Raw genomic sequence first — 17,525 nt, forward strand, 5'->3', positions numbered from 1 at the left:
GTAATCAAAATTTTGATTACTCGAGTAATTGATTAACCGAATAATTGATTAACCAACTTGCTCGAGTAATCGAATAATCGCACAGCCCTAAAAAAAATGAAAAAATATATAAATTGTATATTCTTAAAAAATATATATGCTCTTATTTTTTGTTTCCTTTGCCACTAACATACCAACCGAAGCATTGATTTGTACAACCAAATCCTTAAGAAGCTTTAACATGTACATATATGCGCTTGTGCTTGTCTGTGTTCGCTAACTTCGCTGTTGCTCCTCATAAAATTGTTCGTTAATACGGTGTTTACATGCGGCGATTTTACAGGCAACTTTTGCGGAAAGCAACAATGGCCTGGTGTAAACGGCCTTTCAACTAATCGCTTTCAATGAGTTGGTCGGCTGCCTACTTTCGTTCAACTTTTGGTTCAACTAATCGCCCGTGAAAGTTGAATCATGTAAATTCCCTATTAGATTCCATTAATCGCCTCTAAAATCGCTTCATGCTTTTAGGAAACAACAACTCAGCTATGGCGGATTCTTTACAACAACTTTTCTGCATATCTTACTTCAAAAAACCTGTTTTCAAACTTTATTAGGTTATAGTTGACATACATGAAATACAAAATATTATTTTTAATTCGTCTACTATTGCAAATGTTGAGTTAAAAAATTAAATGTACTTAATAGTAAAATGTAAGCAGAATTTTTATTATATATGTATGTATTTAATCTTCTCGTACTATAAATGCACCTAAGAAAATCAGTTCCAAGCTTCATAATAATCTCTTTTTTTTTGTATAAATAAGTACTCGTACATAGCACAATCTCTTCAAGCATCTATCTCTCATTAGTGTGATATGTTTTCTCAGCTCTCGCTACTTATCGAAGTACCTACGAATCAATGGTAAACTAGGTATAGCACAAAAATATTTTGAATCATAACGCCATTTAGAATAGCAGTGTGGTTGTTGTTGTAGCGGTTGTCGGTGTGGTAGCCATTCCGAATTGATTTGAATGCTGTAACGGCGATTTAAGTTGTTCAACAATTATCACACCATTCTCATCCAGGCTGGGATTCAATAATAAATTCTCGACCTGCTCATCGGAGAGCAGCTCTTTGGGCTCTGATAACCTGAAATGTAATTTTCAGTTGTGGTTTACAGTTACAATACAATAGGTACATAAAAAAGAGTACATAAAAAATTTGTACTGCGATAGAATTGCATTTTAGTTAGTATGTACATAGTATATAAATTCCATTTAATTCATATTTGTGTGCATTTTAAATTGTATGTAAAAATTTGCAATGCAATAGTAAATCTACATAATATAGTGGTTATATGTGAGTGTATATATGATAACATTGTGCGGTCAATTTATTTGATATATAAAATTGGTCATATGTTGTCTACAAATTTGAACAGCAAACAACTTAAACAGTAACAATCTCTTTCTTTTAAACATTCAACAATTTGTACCCGTAGGTTAGTAGTACATACACATATGTATGTATGTTACCTTTTAAAGTGCATGTGTGTGTATGTATATACCAGGAGTGGGCAAGGCCGAGGCCGAAAAGAGCCATATTTAAATTCTAAAGGCTACAAAGAGCCACAAAAAAAAACTAAAACAAAACTTATTTTTAAATAAAATTAAGAAATGAAAACCATTAATTTTATTATCATTATAATGTGCGTAAGATATATATTAAAGAAAATTTAAAAGATTCTTTGGCCAAATTTTCAAAATCTGGTTTTACGTCAGTTAAAGCGGCTCGTAACAGTTCTGTTAAATTTTGGTTAGTCGTTTCTCCTCTGTGCCAACTGACGCCAATTGGAAACGCCAAGTCCTTCTCCACCTGATCTTTCCATCGTAGTGGGGGCCTCCCTCTTCCTCTGCTACCACCAGCGGGTTCCGAGTTGAATACTTTCAGAGCTGGAGCGTCGGTGTCCATTGGAACGATATGACCAAGCCAGCGGAGCCGCTGTATTTTAATTCGCTGCACTATGTCCATATCGTTGTCAAGCTCATACAGCTCATCGTTCCATCGTCTGCGGTACTCGCCGTCGCCAACGCGTAAAGGCCAGTAAATCTTCCGCAAAATCTTTCTCTCAAACACTCCAAGAGCCGCCTCATCGGATGTTGTCATTGCCCATGCTTCTGCGCCATATACCAGCACGGGCATGATGAGTGACTTATAGAGCGTGGTTTTCGTCCGTCGAGAGAGGACTTTACTCCTGAATTGCCTACTCAGTCCAAAGTAGCACTTGTTGGCAAGAGTGATTCTGCGTTGGATTTCAATGCTGACATTATTATCGGTGTTAATGCTGGTTCCCAAGTAAACGAAATTCTCTACTTTCTCGAAATTGTAACTGTCAACAGTGACGTGGGTGCCAAGACGCGCATGTGCTGACTGTTTGCTTGATGACAGGAGATACTTCGTCTTGTCCTCGTTTACCACCAGACCCATTCGCTTTGCTTCCCTATCCAACTTGGAGAAGGCAGAACAGACTTCGCGGTTTTTGTTACCGATGATGTCGATGTCATCGGCATAAGCCAGCAATTGCACGCTCTTGTAGTAAATTGTTCCTGAGCGGTTCAGTTCTGCAGCTCTTATTATCTTCTCCAACATCATATTAAAGAAGTCACATGAAAGGCAGTCGCCCTGTCTGAAACCCCGTTTTGTGGCGAACGGCTCGGAGAGGTCCTTCCCAATTCTGATGGAGCTGGTGGTATTGCTCAACGTCATTTTACACAGCCGTATGAGCTTTGAGGGGATGCCAAATTCAGACATAGCGGCGTATAGGCAACTCCTTTTAGTGCTGTCAAAAGCGGCTTTAAAGTCGACAAATAGGTGGTGAGTGTCGATCCTTTTCTCGCGGGTCTTTTCCAAGATTTGGCGTATTGTGAATACCTGGTCTATGGTGGATTTGCCAGGTCAAAAGACACACTTATAAGGCCCAATCAGTTCATTGACGGTGGGCTTCAGTCTTTCACACAATACGCTCGATAAGACCTTGTAACCTATGCTTAGAAGGCTGATCCCGCGGTAGTTGGCGCGAATGGCGGGGTCACCTTTCTTGTGGATTGGGCAGAGCACACTTAAATTCCAGTCGTCGGGCATGCGTTCACCTGACCATATTCTGCACAAGAGTTGATGCATGCACCTTATCAACTCCTCGCCGCCGTACTTGAATAGTTCTGGCAGGCTGTCAGCTCCCGCGGCTTTGTTGTTTTTCAGCCGCGTTATTGCCATACGTACCTCTTCATAGTCAGGCGGTGGAACGTCGACTCCGTCATCATCGACTGCGGGCTCGGATTCTTCTTCTCCACAACTTTCCGTGCTGCTACCATTTAGTAGCGTAGAAAAGTGTTCCCTCCATAATTTAAGTACGTTCTGAACATCGGTAACTAGGTCGTCATTGTTGTGCTTACAGAAGTACGGCCTGGTTTTGAAATTTTCCGTAAGTCGCCTAGCTCTCTGGTAAAATTTTCGGGAATTCTTCCTGTCGGCCACGTATTTCGGCCTCTCTCTTCGTATTGCGGCAAATACGTCTCGCTTCCCTCTTCAGACGCCTATAACGGTCCGACATGGCTCGCGTTGCGCCCGATCGCAGTGTGGCCCTATAGGCGGCCACCAGTTGTTCTTTCGGGCTAGCTGAAATCCGACTACTTCTTCGGGGGCGGCACTTAATAAGCGGGATATGTGGTTCCACTGCTCGCATATGTCGGTTTGTTGAAGAGTGCTATCTGAGAGCAGGTATGAGAGTCGAGTAACGAATGCATTAGCTGTCTGCTGTGATTGCAGCTTTTCGACGTTAAGCTTCCCGTGCATATTTGGGCGCACATTTTTTGCTGCACAGAGGCGGGTGCGTATCTTGGCTGCAACAAGGTAGTGGTCCGAGTCGATGTTTGGCCTCGGAGTGTACGCACGTCCAAAACGCTGGAAGCATGCCTTCCGTCTATCACAACATGATCGATTTGATTTTTCCTTTTTTGTTCTGGAGACAGCCACGTAGCTTGATGGATCTTTTTATGCTTGAACCTAGTACTGCATACTACCATGTTTCGGGCCCCGGCGAAGTCGATCAGCCTCAGTTCGTTGTCGGACGTTTCGTCGTGGATGCTGAATTTTCCGGCGGTGTTTCTAAATATCCCTTCCTTGCCACCCTGGCATTGAAATCGCCAAGCACGATTTTGATATCGTGGCGGGGCAGCGCTCGTATGTGCGCTCCAAGCGCTCATAGAAGATATCCTTGGATACCTCATCCTTCTTTTCTCTTCTTCAATTAATTCCAAACATTTGAAAGCTACTCGGCTGAAAAAGCTGGGCTCAAATTGTATAAAGAATAAAAAAACAACACAATGGAAAAGAATGTCCAACAAAGAAATATGTATTTTAAAAAGTAAAACGAGCCAAAATGTTCTAAACAAAGAGAAAGCAAAAAGAGTCGCACTTTGCTAAGCAAAGGGCTGCATTTGGCTCAAAGAGCCGCGTTTGCCCACCGTTGGTATATGTATAAAAACTTGCCAATTTCAACATTCTACCTTTTGCGATTCAGTATTGTCAGATATTGCTTTCAAATTTGCTAACAACTTTTTTAAGTTGCAAAGATTTTTAGATTCGCTTAAAAATACAAGCAATTTCTCTAATTCCACTAAATGCATTTGAAAATGTTTCTACAATACATAAGTATGTTTGTAAATTTGTAAACAAATGCCGTTACGCATGCACAAATTCGTCTGGTACATAAATGCTTGTTACACATTAATATAACGGTATATCGAAAAACAAATTTTGGCCGCAGTAATTTTTCAAATATTTCCTTCTAAAATGGCAAGCACTAGTTTTTCTTGATTTTTTAGCTCTTCAATGATAAATTCTTTTTGCATTTAAATCAATTGGGTGAAGCGATTCTGCAGTGTGCTCAGCAGTCCAGTCTTTTTTTGCAAAGCTCTACTAACAGTGCTGTTACTGGCAACGCCACTGCCTACTGACCTGGAGAAGAGGAAAAAATCACCAGCCGATGTTGTTTTACCACCGGCAACGCTCGTTGCACCCGCCGCCGCACTGCCTCCACTCTCCGCGTTCTCTGCATTCATCTCCGATTCGCTATTACGTCGCTCCAGTGTTTTCCCCACCTTCTGGAAACCGAAACTAAATACATCTTTCACCTTGTCACCTGCATCGATTAGGAGATCCAGACTTTGACGTCGTCCAGACATTTTCAGGCTGTTCGAACGCGACAACCACTGGCTCAGGCTCTGTTTCTTGTTGAGCTGATCTTCATGGAAGATCGTCGTGCAAGTGACTTTGCGCTTCGGCTCGTCCGATGAGGATGACGAGGAGTGATGCGATTGTGCATCTTCTGCAGCGCCACCTAGCTGATCGTGTAGCAGCGATTGATTTGAGTAACTAGAACTTGTGCTCTCCGAGTGCGATAAGCGTATCTCAGTCCACTGCTCGATGTCATCCTGCTCATCTGCATCGGCGCCGGTGCTTGAGCTGGCATCGTGTGCGCTACCGCTGCCACCGCCAGCGACGCTACTATTGCCACTCGTCTTCACCTCGTACGGTCCATGTAGGGGGGTGTGCCCGAAGAGACCGTCGCCGCTAGCGCTCGTACTTGCCGACTTGTGCATGCTGCCACCTGGGTGTTTCTTTGCCACAAAGAAAACAAGCAATTATTAATCACGCAAATATATAAAAAAAAAACGTGTAGCAATGAACTGTCCACTTACATCTCTCAGGTTGAGCGTAGGAAAGTCCTGTAGCAAATGTGGGCACTCATGCTCGTCGAAGCGGCGTTGTCGCACTGGACTGGACTGTGTGCTAAGTTTCGCGGGCAATTGCAAATACTCGTCCGGTGCGTCAATATCGCACGGAAAGTGTTGATAATTTTGCACTGCTGCTGCGGCATTGCTTGCAACGCGTAGCTCTGCCAAGAGCGTGTCGTTGAGCAGCTCACGTTTTTCCTGCCGCTGGCGGTGTATATCTTCAGAGATCTGCTCGAGGTTTTTCAGCGCCTCATTGTAAGTCATCTTGGCTTCGGTGACTTTGCTTTCTAGTTCATTAATTTTTTGCTTTTGTGCTTTTAAGAGGCCATTGTAGTTAGCTCGCGCCTCGTAGAAGGGCCTGCAAATGTGAATATACGCATTTTAGAAAAATTAGAAGTGAATGTTATAATAGGAAATTTTAATTTTACAAAAATTGATTGAAAATCAAAAATAGCAAATGGTTAAATTTGGAAGAAATAAGTGGTCATTGTTACGCGTGCCGAGCTCGTGAAATACTTACAGAATATTGCAACGGTGCTGATAAACCAAAGAATTCAATTCAAGTAAGTCTCGTCTAATGCTTAAACTAAAAGTTAAAAATTAAAATACTGAAAAATAAATTATACAAAAAAATTTAAGTAAAAACCAAGCTAGCGGTGAAAGGTGAGTACTTAGTGAAATGAAAAGGAAAGAAACAAAGTAACACTTAATCACTTTAATCAATTTAAGCTTCAACAAATTACGCTTATCACAGTACCAACAAAGTAGTGAGTGCTCTTCAACTCCAAATAAACAATAGCTTAACCCATGACGTACCATACGGTTAACCGAGGTCCAATAAAGAGTTGCAGCTTCTTTATCAAAAGATTTTTTTTCATACATTTCAAAAATTCAAGCAGTTCTTCGTGTGATATCATTAAGGAAACTACTCCACTATCTCCTGATGCAGAGCTCTGCTGAATCATTCATAGACGCAGCCAACCACCACCAGGTAGCAATGCACACAGCGGGCAAGAAGCATCATGGCAGAGTGAAATTTCATTCTGTGATCGCGCCTAAGCGAATCGCGAGCTATTTTAGTCGCCAATTTAAACTGCATCCTTCGGCCGATAAGGTCAAACGTTGAGTAATCAGACCAGTCTAGAATTATTAAACAAGGGGCTCTACAGAGTGGTTCTCTATCCCCGTTATTGTTAAACCTCCTGGATATCCAACGCGCACGATTGTAAGATATAGTGTCCGGCCGATTTTTTTTTGTTGTAACATCATACAAATTCCCCGAAGAGATATTGCGGATAGATTTCTTTCATTCTTCTATTATACAACCGCAATTGCCAACAAAGTACAGAGCCGCAACAAGGTTGCTTGTTGGTAGCCTTTGTGCAAAAAAACAAACATTGGCAACATACATACGCCCTGTGGTGATCACAATTGAATGCTCAACAAGCAATTTATGATCAGGGAGCATCTGAACAGACCGTTGTTGGAAGAAAAGCCTTCTCCCATCCGAGGCAAGTCAGCAGACATCACTTTAAATCCACGGACGAGATCAAGGCATACTTCAGTCAAACACTGAACCCGCCCAAGACCAAACCTGTTAAATCTGTTTATAACCAACCTAGCTCTGCCAGCAGCCGAAGTGAACTTAGTCACCTATGCAGACGATGGTATTATGGCGGTATTTGCTATAAGTTTACTACATACACATCTCGCTAACCTTGCCAACTTCTTCACTAGGCATTTTTGAACTTCTGCTGCAACATACTTCACCACATTTGTCCCACCTGGATCGTATTTAAACTAAAAGATATTCTGGTGGTCATGTCTGATAGCCAAAGAGGGGTCCTTACGTCGTAACTCGGCACAGTAGACTGAGTAACTTTTCTAACTACATAGAAATCAATCGGCCGGCCGGTAGTTAAGTCGTCAAGACCATGCGATACCCAGTGAAAAAGTTTAAAAACTAGCCAGAACACAAGTCCATATATGGCGAATAGCTGCTATGTTATCCGAACAGATTTTTGTGGGGAAGAACACTATCGAAGCGTTAACACCGCATGCTTCGAAGCATGTAGTACGAACTGAAAGGAAGTCATCGAGTCGTGCGTAAGTAGAGTATCTCGCATCGGTGCTCAATAATGTACAACAAGCGATTGACGAACGTATATCGACTTGAAGGAGTCGGCCTGTTGTTGGGTCACATAAAAATACATATTTATAATCAATTGTCTATCGTTTCAACTCCGTTCAATTAAAGCTCTATGCCTAACTAAATACTTATGGTAAAAGCCGGTAAGGAAAAATTTACTATATGTGCCCATCCCAGAACGTAATAATATGTATGTGTGTACGATTGTACGAGGGGAGGCTGAAAACTTTTGTGCCTAAGTAAAAACACCGAATATCATGTCATTAACATCATTACAACTTCAGAAATTGAGCCGTACGAAACTCGACTACAGAGCGGTCATCAAATTCCTCTCAAAGAACCCAACAAATATTTAGGTTAGAGAACGATTGAAAGCGATGCGAATTCCAATGTATTATCTAACGATTGGAGAAACTGTCGAGAACTATAGCATTCTCTACAAAAAGGGGACTTAGTTCTCGATATCGAGAAAAAAGTTAGATATCTAATTGTATTCTAACGTTAAATTCTTATAGGCTTCTAATATCAAGTGTTTTTCTAATCATTGCTCGTCTCTCCACCATAATATGCATTTTTACGTGACGAGTTGCTCGTTTACGACTGTTACGATTCGAGCCCTGACTTTAGATTCGAAAACTACATTAGAATTCTAATGTAAAATCAATCTAATTCTATTTGAAGGGATGTCTACAGTACATGGGGAGTCTGGAAACATTGGAGCCAAGAATTCAAGCATGGCAGTGAGTCGCTAGAAGATGATCCCAGCTCAAGGCATCAAAAAACTTCCGTTACCACTGTGATCAACTATCTAAACTAAAAGAACTACAATGGACGGAGACTATTATGCCACATTGTTGACAAAAGTGCGTCAGGTTGTTGTCGAGAAACTACGCGAGATGCATACAGTTTAAACCTGGCCCCCAGGGGGAAATAAACTCTGAGGACGAAGATTTTTGAGTCAAGAAGAAATCAGGGCGGTATTAGGTTATGATAAATGTAAAAAGTGCATTGAATTAGAGGGAGATTATACAGGATATCCTAGACCACCCGTCCACCCACTCTAAAATGCAGGGAAATGTTTTTTATTGAAAAAATTAAAAATATGACCTACCAAATCGGGGTTGCTGTGTGTATTTTTGGGTATTAGCGACTTCATCAAGCTACGTGGCTATCTATGGATCAAAAACAACAAAACCAAATCGATCATGTAGTGATAGACGGAATGCATGCTTCCAGTGTTTTAGACGTACATACACTCCGAGGTCCAAACATCGACACGGATAGTGATCTTGTTGCAGCCAAGATATGCATCCGCCTCCGTGCAGCAAAAAATGTGCGCCCAACAATGCAAGGAAAGCTTAACGTCGAAAAGCTGCAATCACAACAAAGGGCCAATACATTCACTACTCGACTCTCACACCTGCTCTCAGAGAGCACTTTTCAACAAACCGACATATGCGAGCAGTGCAAGAATGATAGAATACAAGATTGCGCCGATCAGAGAGGATTTTTGAGAATAACTTTTGTGTGACGTCACACTGGTGCAATTGCGAGAGAGAAATGCCTTTGTATTCTCTCAATCGTGCGAGCAGTGGAACAACATTTCCCGCTCATTAAGTACCGCCGCCAAAGAAGTAGTCGGATTTCAGCGAGTCCGAAAGAACAACTGGTACGATGAGAAGTGTCAGGAAACTGCAGAGAAAAAAGATGCCCTCTACAGGGCCACGCTGGGATCCGAGCCCCCAAACGATGATAACGGAGTCGATGTTCCTCTGCCTGACTATGACGAGGTACGAATAGCAATAACGCTTCTGTAAAACAATACAGTTGCTGGAGCTGACAGCCTGCCAGCTGAGCTATTCAAGTACCGTGGCGAGCAATTCCTGCATGCATCAACTGTTATGCAGAAGAAGATTAGCGACTTCCGGTTTCGACCGGAAGTGGGTTTAACTGACCGGATATCCATTTTTTTAAGTTAGACATCAATGTTGTTACCACAAATTTTCCATTTGGAATGGACATACGATTGAAACAATGGACTTCCGGTTGAAATCGGAAGTCGCTAATCTTCTAATTTTTCCTTGGCGTTATAACCGAAAAAGCGCATTTGGTCGAGTTCAACAAAGGACGCCTCTTCTGTGCCAACTGACGCAAATTGGAAATGCCAAGTGAAGCCAAATTCTTCTCCACCTGGTCTTTCCATCTCAATGACGAAAAGATAGAGCATTCCCGACTTGGTAGTTCATATATTTTTGTTTTCCAATAAAACCATTAGCACTCATTTCAGAAGTCCAGGACGAGTTAAAGTTTGAAGGTCGGTAATATCCCCAAAGATGGAGCGTCTCCGACTTGGTAGGCCATATTTTGCGTTTTTCGATTAAATTATTTCCCTTTGTTTTAGAGGGGGTATAGGACACCGTGTATAGAAAAATAAAATGTTTAAACATTTCTATCAGATATTTTAATACCATAGGCTCAAAATTTTTTAACCTCCCCTCGTATATGTCCTGCATATGCATGCGTGAGTCTTCGGGGGCATAATATTATACAATGATTTACAGTGCGGCTAAAATTGTGCGATTAAAAACTCACCTCGACGCACGTATAGCCTGCTTAAGTTGTCCCTGTAATTTGCCCACTCGATTGTTGGCCACTTCCAACTTCAGTTGACACATTTTCAAAGTATTTCGTGCATCCGTTACATCCACCTGAGATTGATTCACCCTGGCTGCGCAGGGAAATAGTAAAAAGGAACGAAAATAGCATTACATGCTTCATGGTATTTGCAATATGTATTTTGTTGCTGTTCTTACTGGTGGCATGACTGAGCATTTCTTGGCAGGCGGTATCCAGTGTTGCCTTTTCACCCAAACCCTGTTCCGCCAAATATACCATTTCCTTGGCAGCGCTGTGTATCGATTTAGCTTTTTCGTAATTTACCGCCGCTTGTTGTGTTTCCTTGGCCAACTAAAAAAAATCGCACACATTTTCCAGGTGTTACATATTTAAATAGAGTTATATTTCAGAAAATATGAAAATATGATTACAATAGAAGTGAAAAGAAGACATTTCAACGGTACTCACTTGCGCTGCATAGATACGCGACTCGTAATAGGGCTTGGCCGCCTCAATTGAGTTACCCAATTTGTGTGCAGCCTGTTTGATGCGCACCTCACTCTCGGCCAATATGCGCTTGAAATCACATTTTGCCTCCTAGTGAAGAAATGTAGAAAAACAATGTATATGGATGTTGGATATTTTTTTATTACAAAATGCTTTTATAACTAAAATAAATGGAAACAATAAGTTTGTTGTTTTTTTTAAGGTACACTTTTTCGCGTGGATTGGCATCGTACACCTGGTAGATTTCGAAATAATTTTCATTGTTTTTTGTTTGTGTTTGAAAAATATTTATAGGAATACTCGGTGGCAGACTGATAAGCGTCTTAACTAAAAAGAAGAGGCAATATTTCGGGAAAATAAAATTTCAATTTGCAGAGAGGTGCCCTTCTGCCACAATCCACTTCATACATGATTCAACTTTCACAGGCGATTAGTTGAATCAAAAGTTAAACGAAAGAAGTCAGCTGGCCAACTTCATTGAAAGCGATTAGTTGAAAGGCCGCTAACATGTCGGGAATACTCGCACATCGACCTATGAAGATCTACTATTGTGCTAAACCCTAATTTTAATTACCCCAACCTTGGGTTATTTCGGAAGTTAAGCACTTCGGACACTACCATGTTCTAATTTTTGGATGGAGAAGACAAAGTTACCCAAAGTGCATAAGTCTGATATTCGTAATACGTGAGCAGCCACGTAGAATATGCTCTGGGGTTTCCTCCACCAGCCAACAAAACCTGCAGTCCGTCTCTAGATTAAGCCTCATTTATTCAAATGATACCTCAACTTGCAGTGTCCTGTCAGTTAGCCAGTAGGTAGGTAGGTTCAAAGAGTCTTTCGGCGATCTCTTGATTGCCTTATTCCCTCTTCCGCCAGAGGGCAGAAATCTGAGATTCTTCGCAGCTCCCAAGTAATTCTGCAGGGTGTCCTTTAGATGTACCGCAGAAAGGCTCGTGACGATGCCAGTGCATCTCCGCTCAACGCTTTGTGAGATAGTCAGTCCTTTCGTTGCCTTAGAACCCTTCATGTCCCGGAACCCACCACAGCGTTACGCTATTGTGGCCCCCAGGTGGTTCGAATGAGTATTACAGCGGTCCACACAGTCTTGAGGCCGTTTAAAAAAGTCTAAAGCTAAGCGTACATGATAGAGAAAAAAACCCGAGACTTAGAACAAAATTTCGCTAGAGACGTGTAAACACTCAATAGAGTTCTACGAGAGACTCACCTACACAGTCTACGTGAGAGTTATTTAGCGAGACTTTTTCGCCGTGTATAGATCGAAAACTCTACGACAATTCTATACTCTATTTGGCAAGCTAAATAGAGTTTTTTCTCTACGGAGACGTATGGTACAGTCTTGACTATGGATTTCATCACAGTTTGGTAAATTTTGAAATGGCTAAGACATTAAATCGTTTATTCGGTACAATCATACCATTTGAGGCAGATTTAAAACGTAGCAAAATGACTTATCGGAAAATTTTCTCTTATTTTCATAGGCTTTTCCAATGGCCTCTCTCCATTGGAAAGAGCCATAACCATTGATTAAAACATAAGGGGTATCACCAAATTGAACAAATGGCTTGGCACTCTGGCAACAGTCGTTGCTTGAGGTGAGGTCCAAAAGTACACATAGTACCGAAGAGAGAGGTTGCGATGTTTAATTGTTAGGTACATTTGTCTACTTTTATGTAAAACTTTTTTCGCCAAATGAGTACAGTTTAAAAATTTAATTCTTGTCCATAATGCGAAAATGTATTTCATGACGTCAACAAATAGGTGAAAGCTGTCAAATCGACGAAGAGTTAGCGCTACGCTGATGGCGCCAACTATATTTTCTACATCTTTGATACAAATACATATGTATACACATACAACAAACGTTGACCCATGTACACAGCTTGTAGATACGTGATAGAGAAAAGAAAAAAATAGTTTTGATCAAAAAGTCCAAAAATTAAACATAACAACTTTTATTGAAAGTGAGATCAGAATTGCATATTTTTGTTAAGGAATAAAAGTTTATCAACGATTTTTGGCTTCAAGCAGCGTCTGGGCTCTGAAATTATTTGCCCTGCTTTGCTAAATAACCTTTCCGACTCACAAGATGAAACACGTACCGCCGTCTTTTACTCTTACTGAATATTTATGTATGAGTGAAAACTATCGATAGTGCTTACAAAACCATCGATGTTTTCGATAGTTAAAAACCATCGATACTATCGATAGTTTTCCAGCACTACTTTGCACTTTAATAAGTGTTTGTTCATGTCGAGGTAAGTGTTTTAATTGATATCAAAAAGTATAGACATATGTATAGGCGTTTCCAGCGGAAAATAATAATAATAATAGATTGGCGCTTACACATATGCAAGTGTTTGGCCGAGCTTCTCCTCCGATTTGTGGCGTGCGGCTTGATGTTGTCACACAAGAGGAGGGACCTACAGTTTTACGCCGACTCCGAATGGCGATTGTATTTTTATGAGAAGCTGTTTTTCATGGCAAAAATACACTCGGAGGTTTGCCATTGCCTGCCGAGGGACGACCGCTGTTAAGAAACATTTTTTTTGCGATGTTGCTTTGACCACGGCTTGAACCCAGGCCCTGCGGAGTGGAAGCGCGCATTGCTTACCACTACATACACCACAGCGGCTGCCAAAAATACTCAATAAAAAATATGTCGCCCCTGCTGGACGGTAAAAGTAGAAATAAACTTAAATGAACCGAAAAGCGCCGACGGTAAAAACACTACCGCCACAATTATATGCCATTCCATAGGTCTTTGGGAGCTTTAATTTTGACAGCGGTTAACCGTCAACCGCTATACCATGGACCGCTGCAGTTCTGGGTAGAGCTTTAAATATTTCAAACATTAGTACTAGGGAATCCAATCCCGCAAGAAATCATCAAACCCGCGTCTCTGCAGTTATGTATATTAAAATTTGATATGTAAAAAAAAGAGTTGATTTAATTTTTTTTTCTATGGATACGTTTTCGAGATATTTTCATTTGCCCTATTTTATATTAAGATTGTTAAATTGGTTCGTAAGATATACGTGATTAAAAGGAACCAATTTTTGCTTTAAACTGAATAACGGTTAATTGAAAATATCTTGAAAACTTATCCATAGAATAAAAAATTAAGTCGATTTTCGAAATCAGCGAACAATTCTTTATAGGAATTGGATAGTGGCATCCATTGAAAATTTTTGCTGTAAACTGGTGCTATTATTTTTATGGCAAATTTGCGTATACTATTTTGTAATGAAACAAATCGATACTCACATCGAGTTCCACTTCATATTTGTTGATATTGTCTGTTGCTGTGTTCAGTTTCTCTAGTTCAACCTGAAAAATATGCAAAAGAAATATTAATGTATTGGAGTTTCCGTTTCCTTTGGCATGCATGCATGTATGTATGTGAATATATACATATAAACGCAGGACATATATATAAGTAAATATACAAATAATGTTACGTAGTTAAAATGTCGTGGGCATAAATAAATATAATATAATATAATATATAATATATATATATAATATATTATGCTTTGTGGACGCAATTTTAAGGTGTCGCCTACGTAACAGTGGGCGAGGGAAGTGAGTGGGCGTTGGCTTGCTTTTTATCCTGTCAACGCAGAAAAAAGTGCCTTTCAAATAGTGGATATGTAATTGCTTAGTTGTATGTATTGTCATAATGTTTGTTTTGGACGTCAACCTGTCCTATATTTATCTGGTAAGACTGATAGTTATTTTCCTTGCAAATTTACTCATATTCGCTTTTGCTTAGCAACTACATGTCGTACCTTCGCTGCAAGGGTGTCATAATAAAAAAAATATTTCAAGTGTTCTTATTCAAGTTCGGAGATCTTTGTGGCAAGTATTTAACACCAGGGCTCGAATCGTAACATCCGTTCACGGGCCCAGACACATACGAAAAAAAAATTACGTGATACGTCAGTCGTATATGCTGATTGTACGTTGATGTATGTCATAATCCGAAAAACTTGTTTTTACGTGATGAGTAATACGATAGTAAGTAGAGATGAAAATAAAGAGTCAAACCTAAAAATAAAACTGAAGATTAAAATGTGTTATATCATCTTAACTTTAACCCACCTCACATCACCTTATCTCACCTCAACTCGCCTCACCTCTTAACTCATATCACCTCACCTTTACTAATTTAAACTCCCCTCCACGCGCTTGAACCACCTCAATTTATTTCACCTCTTCTCAACTCTTCTATTAACTCAACTTAACTCACCTGAGCTCAACTCGCCTCTCCTAAACTCACCTCAACTCGGAGAAACCCAGCTCACCTTATATTACCTCACCTCAGCTAAACTCACCTTAACTCACCCCATCTCATATCACCCCACTTTAATTCACGTCAAAAAGATTTGACCTCAACTCAACACACCTCAACTTTGTGTTTTCACTTTTACCACATGAGCGTATGTAAACACTAAACTTAAAAGCCATTTTTCTCGAGTTTTGGATTTTTGGAATTATGACACTCTTGCAGCAAAGGTACATATACTGGCGTATAACAAGAAAATATCACTTTTTTTATCAAAGTAAGGAGCCAATGTGCGACTTTGTCTTTTTGGGTAACATTTTAGGATTGCACTTTTTATTTTGAAGTCATCATTTACTTTTGTTCAATGCGAAAAACTAAAATGTTTAAAACCTTCCTTTTTCGCATTTTTTATTTTTCGGGTTAGGATGTTTTTATGCCAAATATATTTGTCCCTTAATTTCTACCGGCAAATGACATCAGAAACGCAAAACAAGCATTGAAAGTGTTACTAACACATAACACTAAAATCTAAAATACAAAAATAAGTATGTACGTACATACATACTCGTATGTTTGTATAAAGAAAGAAACTTGCGTTTATGGCCAGTTAAATACGGCAAACTGCCAAGAGCTACGCACGGGTAAAGTTAAGTAAATGGGCTATATAAATTTTGAAATATGCACTACATTGGACTACATCATCATACGTATGTACTTATGTATGCACATACATACATATGTACTTACGCTCAAAAGTTGGTACATTTTACTAACAGGAAAAATAAATATGTAAAACAAATGATATGTTGGCATACATAAGTATTTGTGTAGGTATGTATGTATAAATGCATGTACGTTTTATTTCTAAATACATATGTATGTATGTATGTGCTTACATACATAGATGCATATGAAGTATACATATGCGTATGTATGTACATTATGCTCGATATGTATGTAGGTGCAAATTCATTCATTCACATTCCTCTGCATGCAAGTTTTTCTTATTTATTTTCCCTCTCATGGGTCATTGTCAGATAAGACAAAATCCGTTTATGACCGTCAAATCTTGTGCAAATGCACACCAAGGGAATCGTAGAAATTACAATTCTTAGCAATTAATTTTTATTTTTATGCTCATCTAAATTTGTTTTTTCTTGGTTTTTTTTTTACTTGCCTGCACTCTGGGGTCCACCGGGGTATTGCTTTCCGTTGACATAGCGTTATTGATTTATTTCAGTGCTTTAAGGCTATTCTTTTATTTTTTTCACAACGTGTTTAACGTTTACACTTTTCACTTCTTTTACAGTGATAAATTGTATACTAAAAATCTAATAGCAATATATTTTTAAATATGTACTAAATAATTTTGAAAAATACTGTCGTAATATTATATGTATGTATGTATACAACTTTGGTAGTAGTAGCTGCGAAAAAATCAGCAATATATATTATTTTTGTGTAGCTCAGCACCGCGCAGCAGACTTACGAACAATTCTCTGGGAATATGCTATCTATTCTTGTGTTTTAAGCGAATATTTAAATTCTCCAATACATTTTTTCAATATTTTTCTCCGTTTTCCAAACACTTGCTCTATTTATTTTTTGCTTCATTTTGATTTTTCACCGAATTTTGCAATTTCATTTTCACTGCTCTGGTTGCTGGTTGGCTGATTGACTTGCTTGGCTAGTTCGCTCGTCTTGTCTTGACATTGTCTGCCGCTCGCGACGGATTTTCACCACACACTACCAACGATGAGTGTTACCTTAAAGTTGTTGACCGTTTTTAAAAGTATTCGTAGCTGTGTCGTCGCTTTGGCTGCGGCTGTGGCCTTTATTTTTGGGTGGCGACAGCACTTAAAAGCTCCCACCACAATTTACTGTTATTTAACTCGTTGCGGATTTGACTAGGCCCAGAGCCGGCCATGTAGTCGTGCTATCCGCTGAGCGTCAAGCTGAGTAAAATATGCGTGAAAAAGGTTAGCACTCTGGAAATATGCTCATTCACTTGCTGGCTAGTTATTGTTTTGGGGCAAAGTTGTTGTTGCGTTGCATTGCAGGGTTTGTGAAAACTCTCATTGGTAGTTTCTTTGCTTTTCCCAACTTTGTCGGAATCTCAGAGCATATACAAATATACATATGCATGTTTTTTCTATGTATGTATCTTAGTT

At 39.8% G+C, this 17,525-nt stretch overlaps 1 protein-coding gene across 2 annotated transcripts; it reads right to left on the reverse strand.

Annotated features, from left to right (window-relative positions):
• Positions 1–397: 397 nt before the first annotated feature.
• LOC118734011 (SH3 domain-binding protein 5-like) lies at positions 398–17,161 on the reverse strand. Of its 2 annotated transcripts, XM_036463686.1 has the most exons (9): positions 16,532–17,161; positions 14,334–14,396; positions 11,009–11,137; positions 10,738–10,891; positions 10,517–10,652; positions 6,296–6,361; positions 5,740–6,133; positions 4,997–5,658; positions 398–1,129 (listed from the first exon to the last, which is right to left on the reverse strand). In XM_036463686.1, the coding sequence occupies exons 1-9, from the start codon at positions 16,571–16,573 to the stop codon at positions 946–948; spliced, it is 1,830 nt and encodes a 609-aa protein (XP_036319579.1). In that variant the 5' UTR covers positions 16,574–17,161; the 3' UTR covers positions 398–945. The 2 variants fall into 2 exon arrangements, with proteins under 2 accessions (XP_036319579.1, XP_036319578.1); XM_036463685.1 differs by lacking the exon at positions 6,296–6,361.
• Between the last annotated feature and the right edge of the window lie 364 nt (positions 17,162–17,525).

Source organism: Rhagoletis pomonella, unplaced genomic scaffold (assembly GCF_013731165.1).
Source record: "Rhagoletis pomonella isolate Grant_MI unplaced genomic scaffold, Rhpom_1.0 Rhpom_scaffold_00002, whole genome shotgun sequence".
Classification (NCBI taxonomy): Eukaryota; Metazoa; Arthropoda; class Insecta; order Diptera; family Tephritidae; genus Rhagoletis; species Rhagoletis pomonella.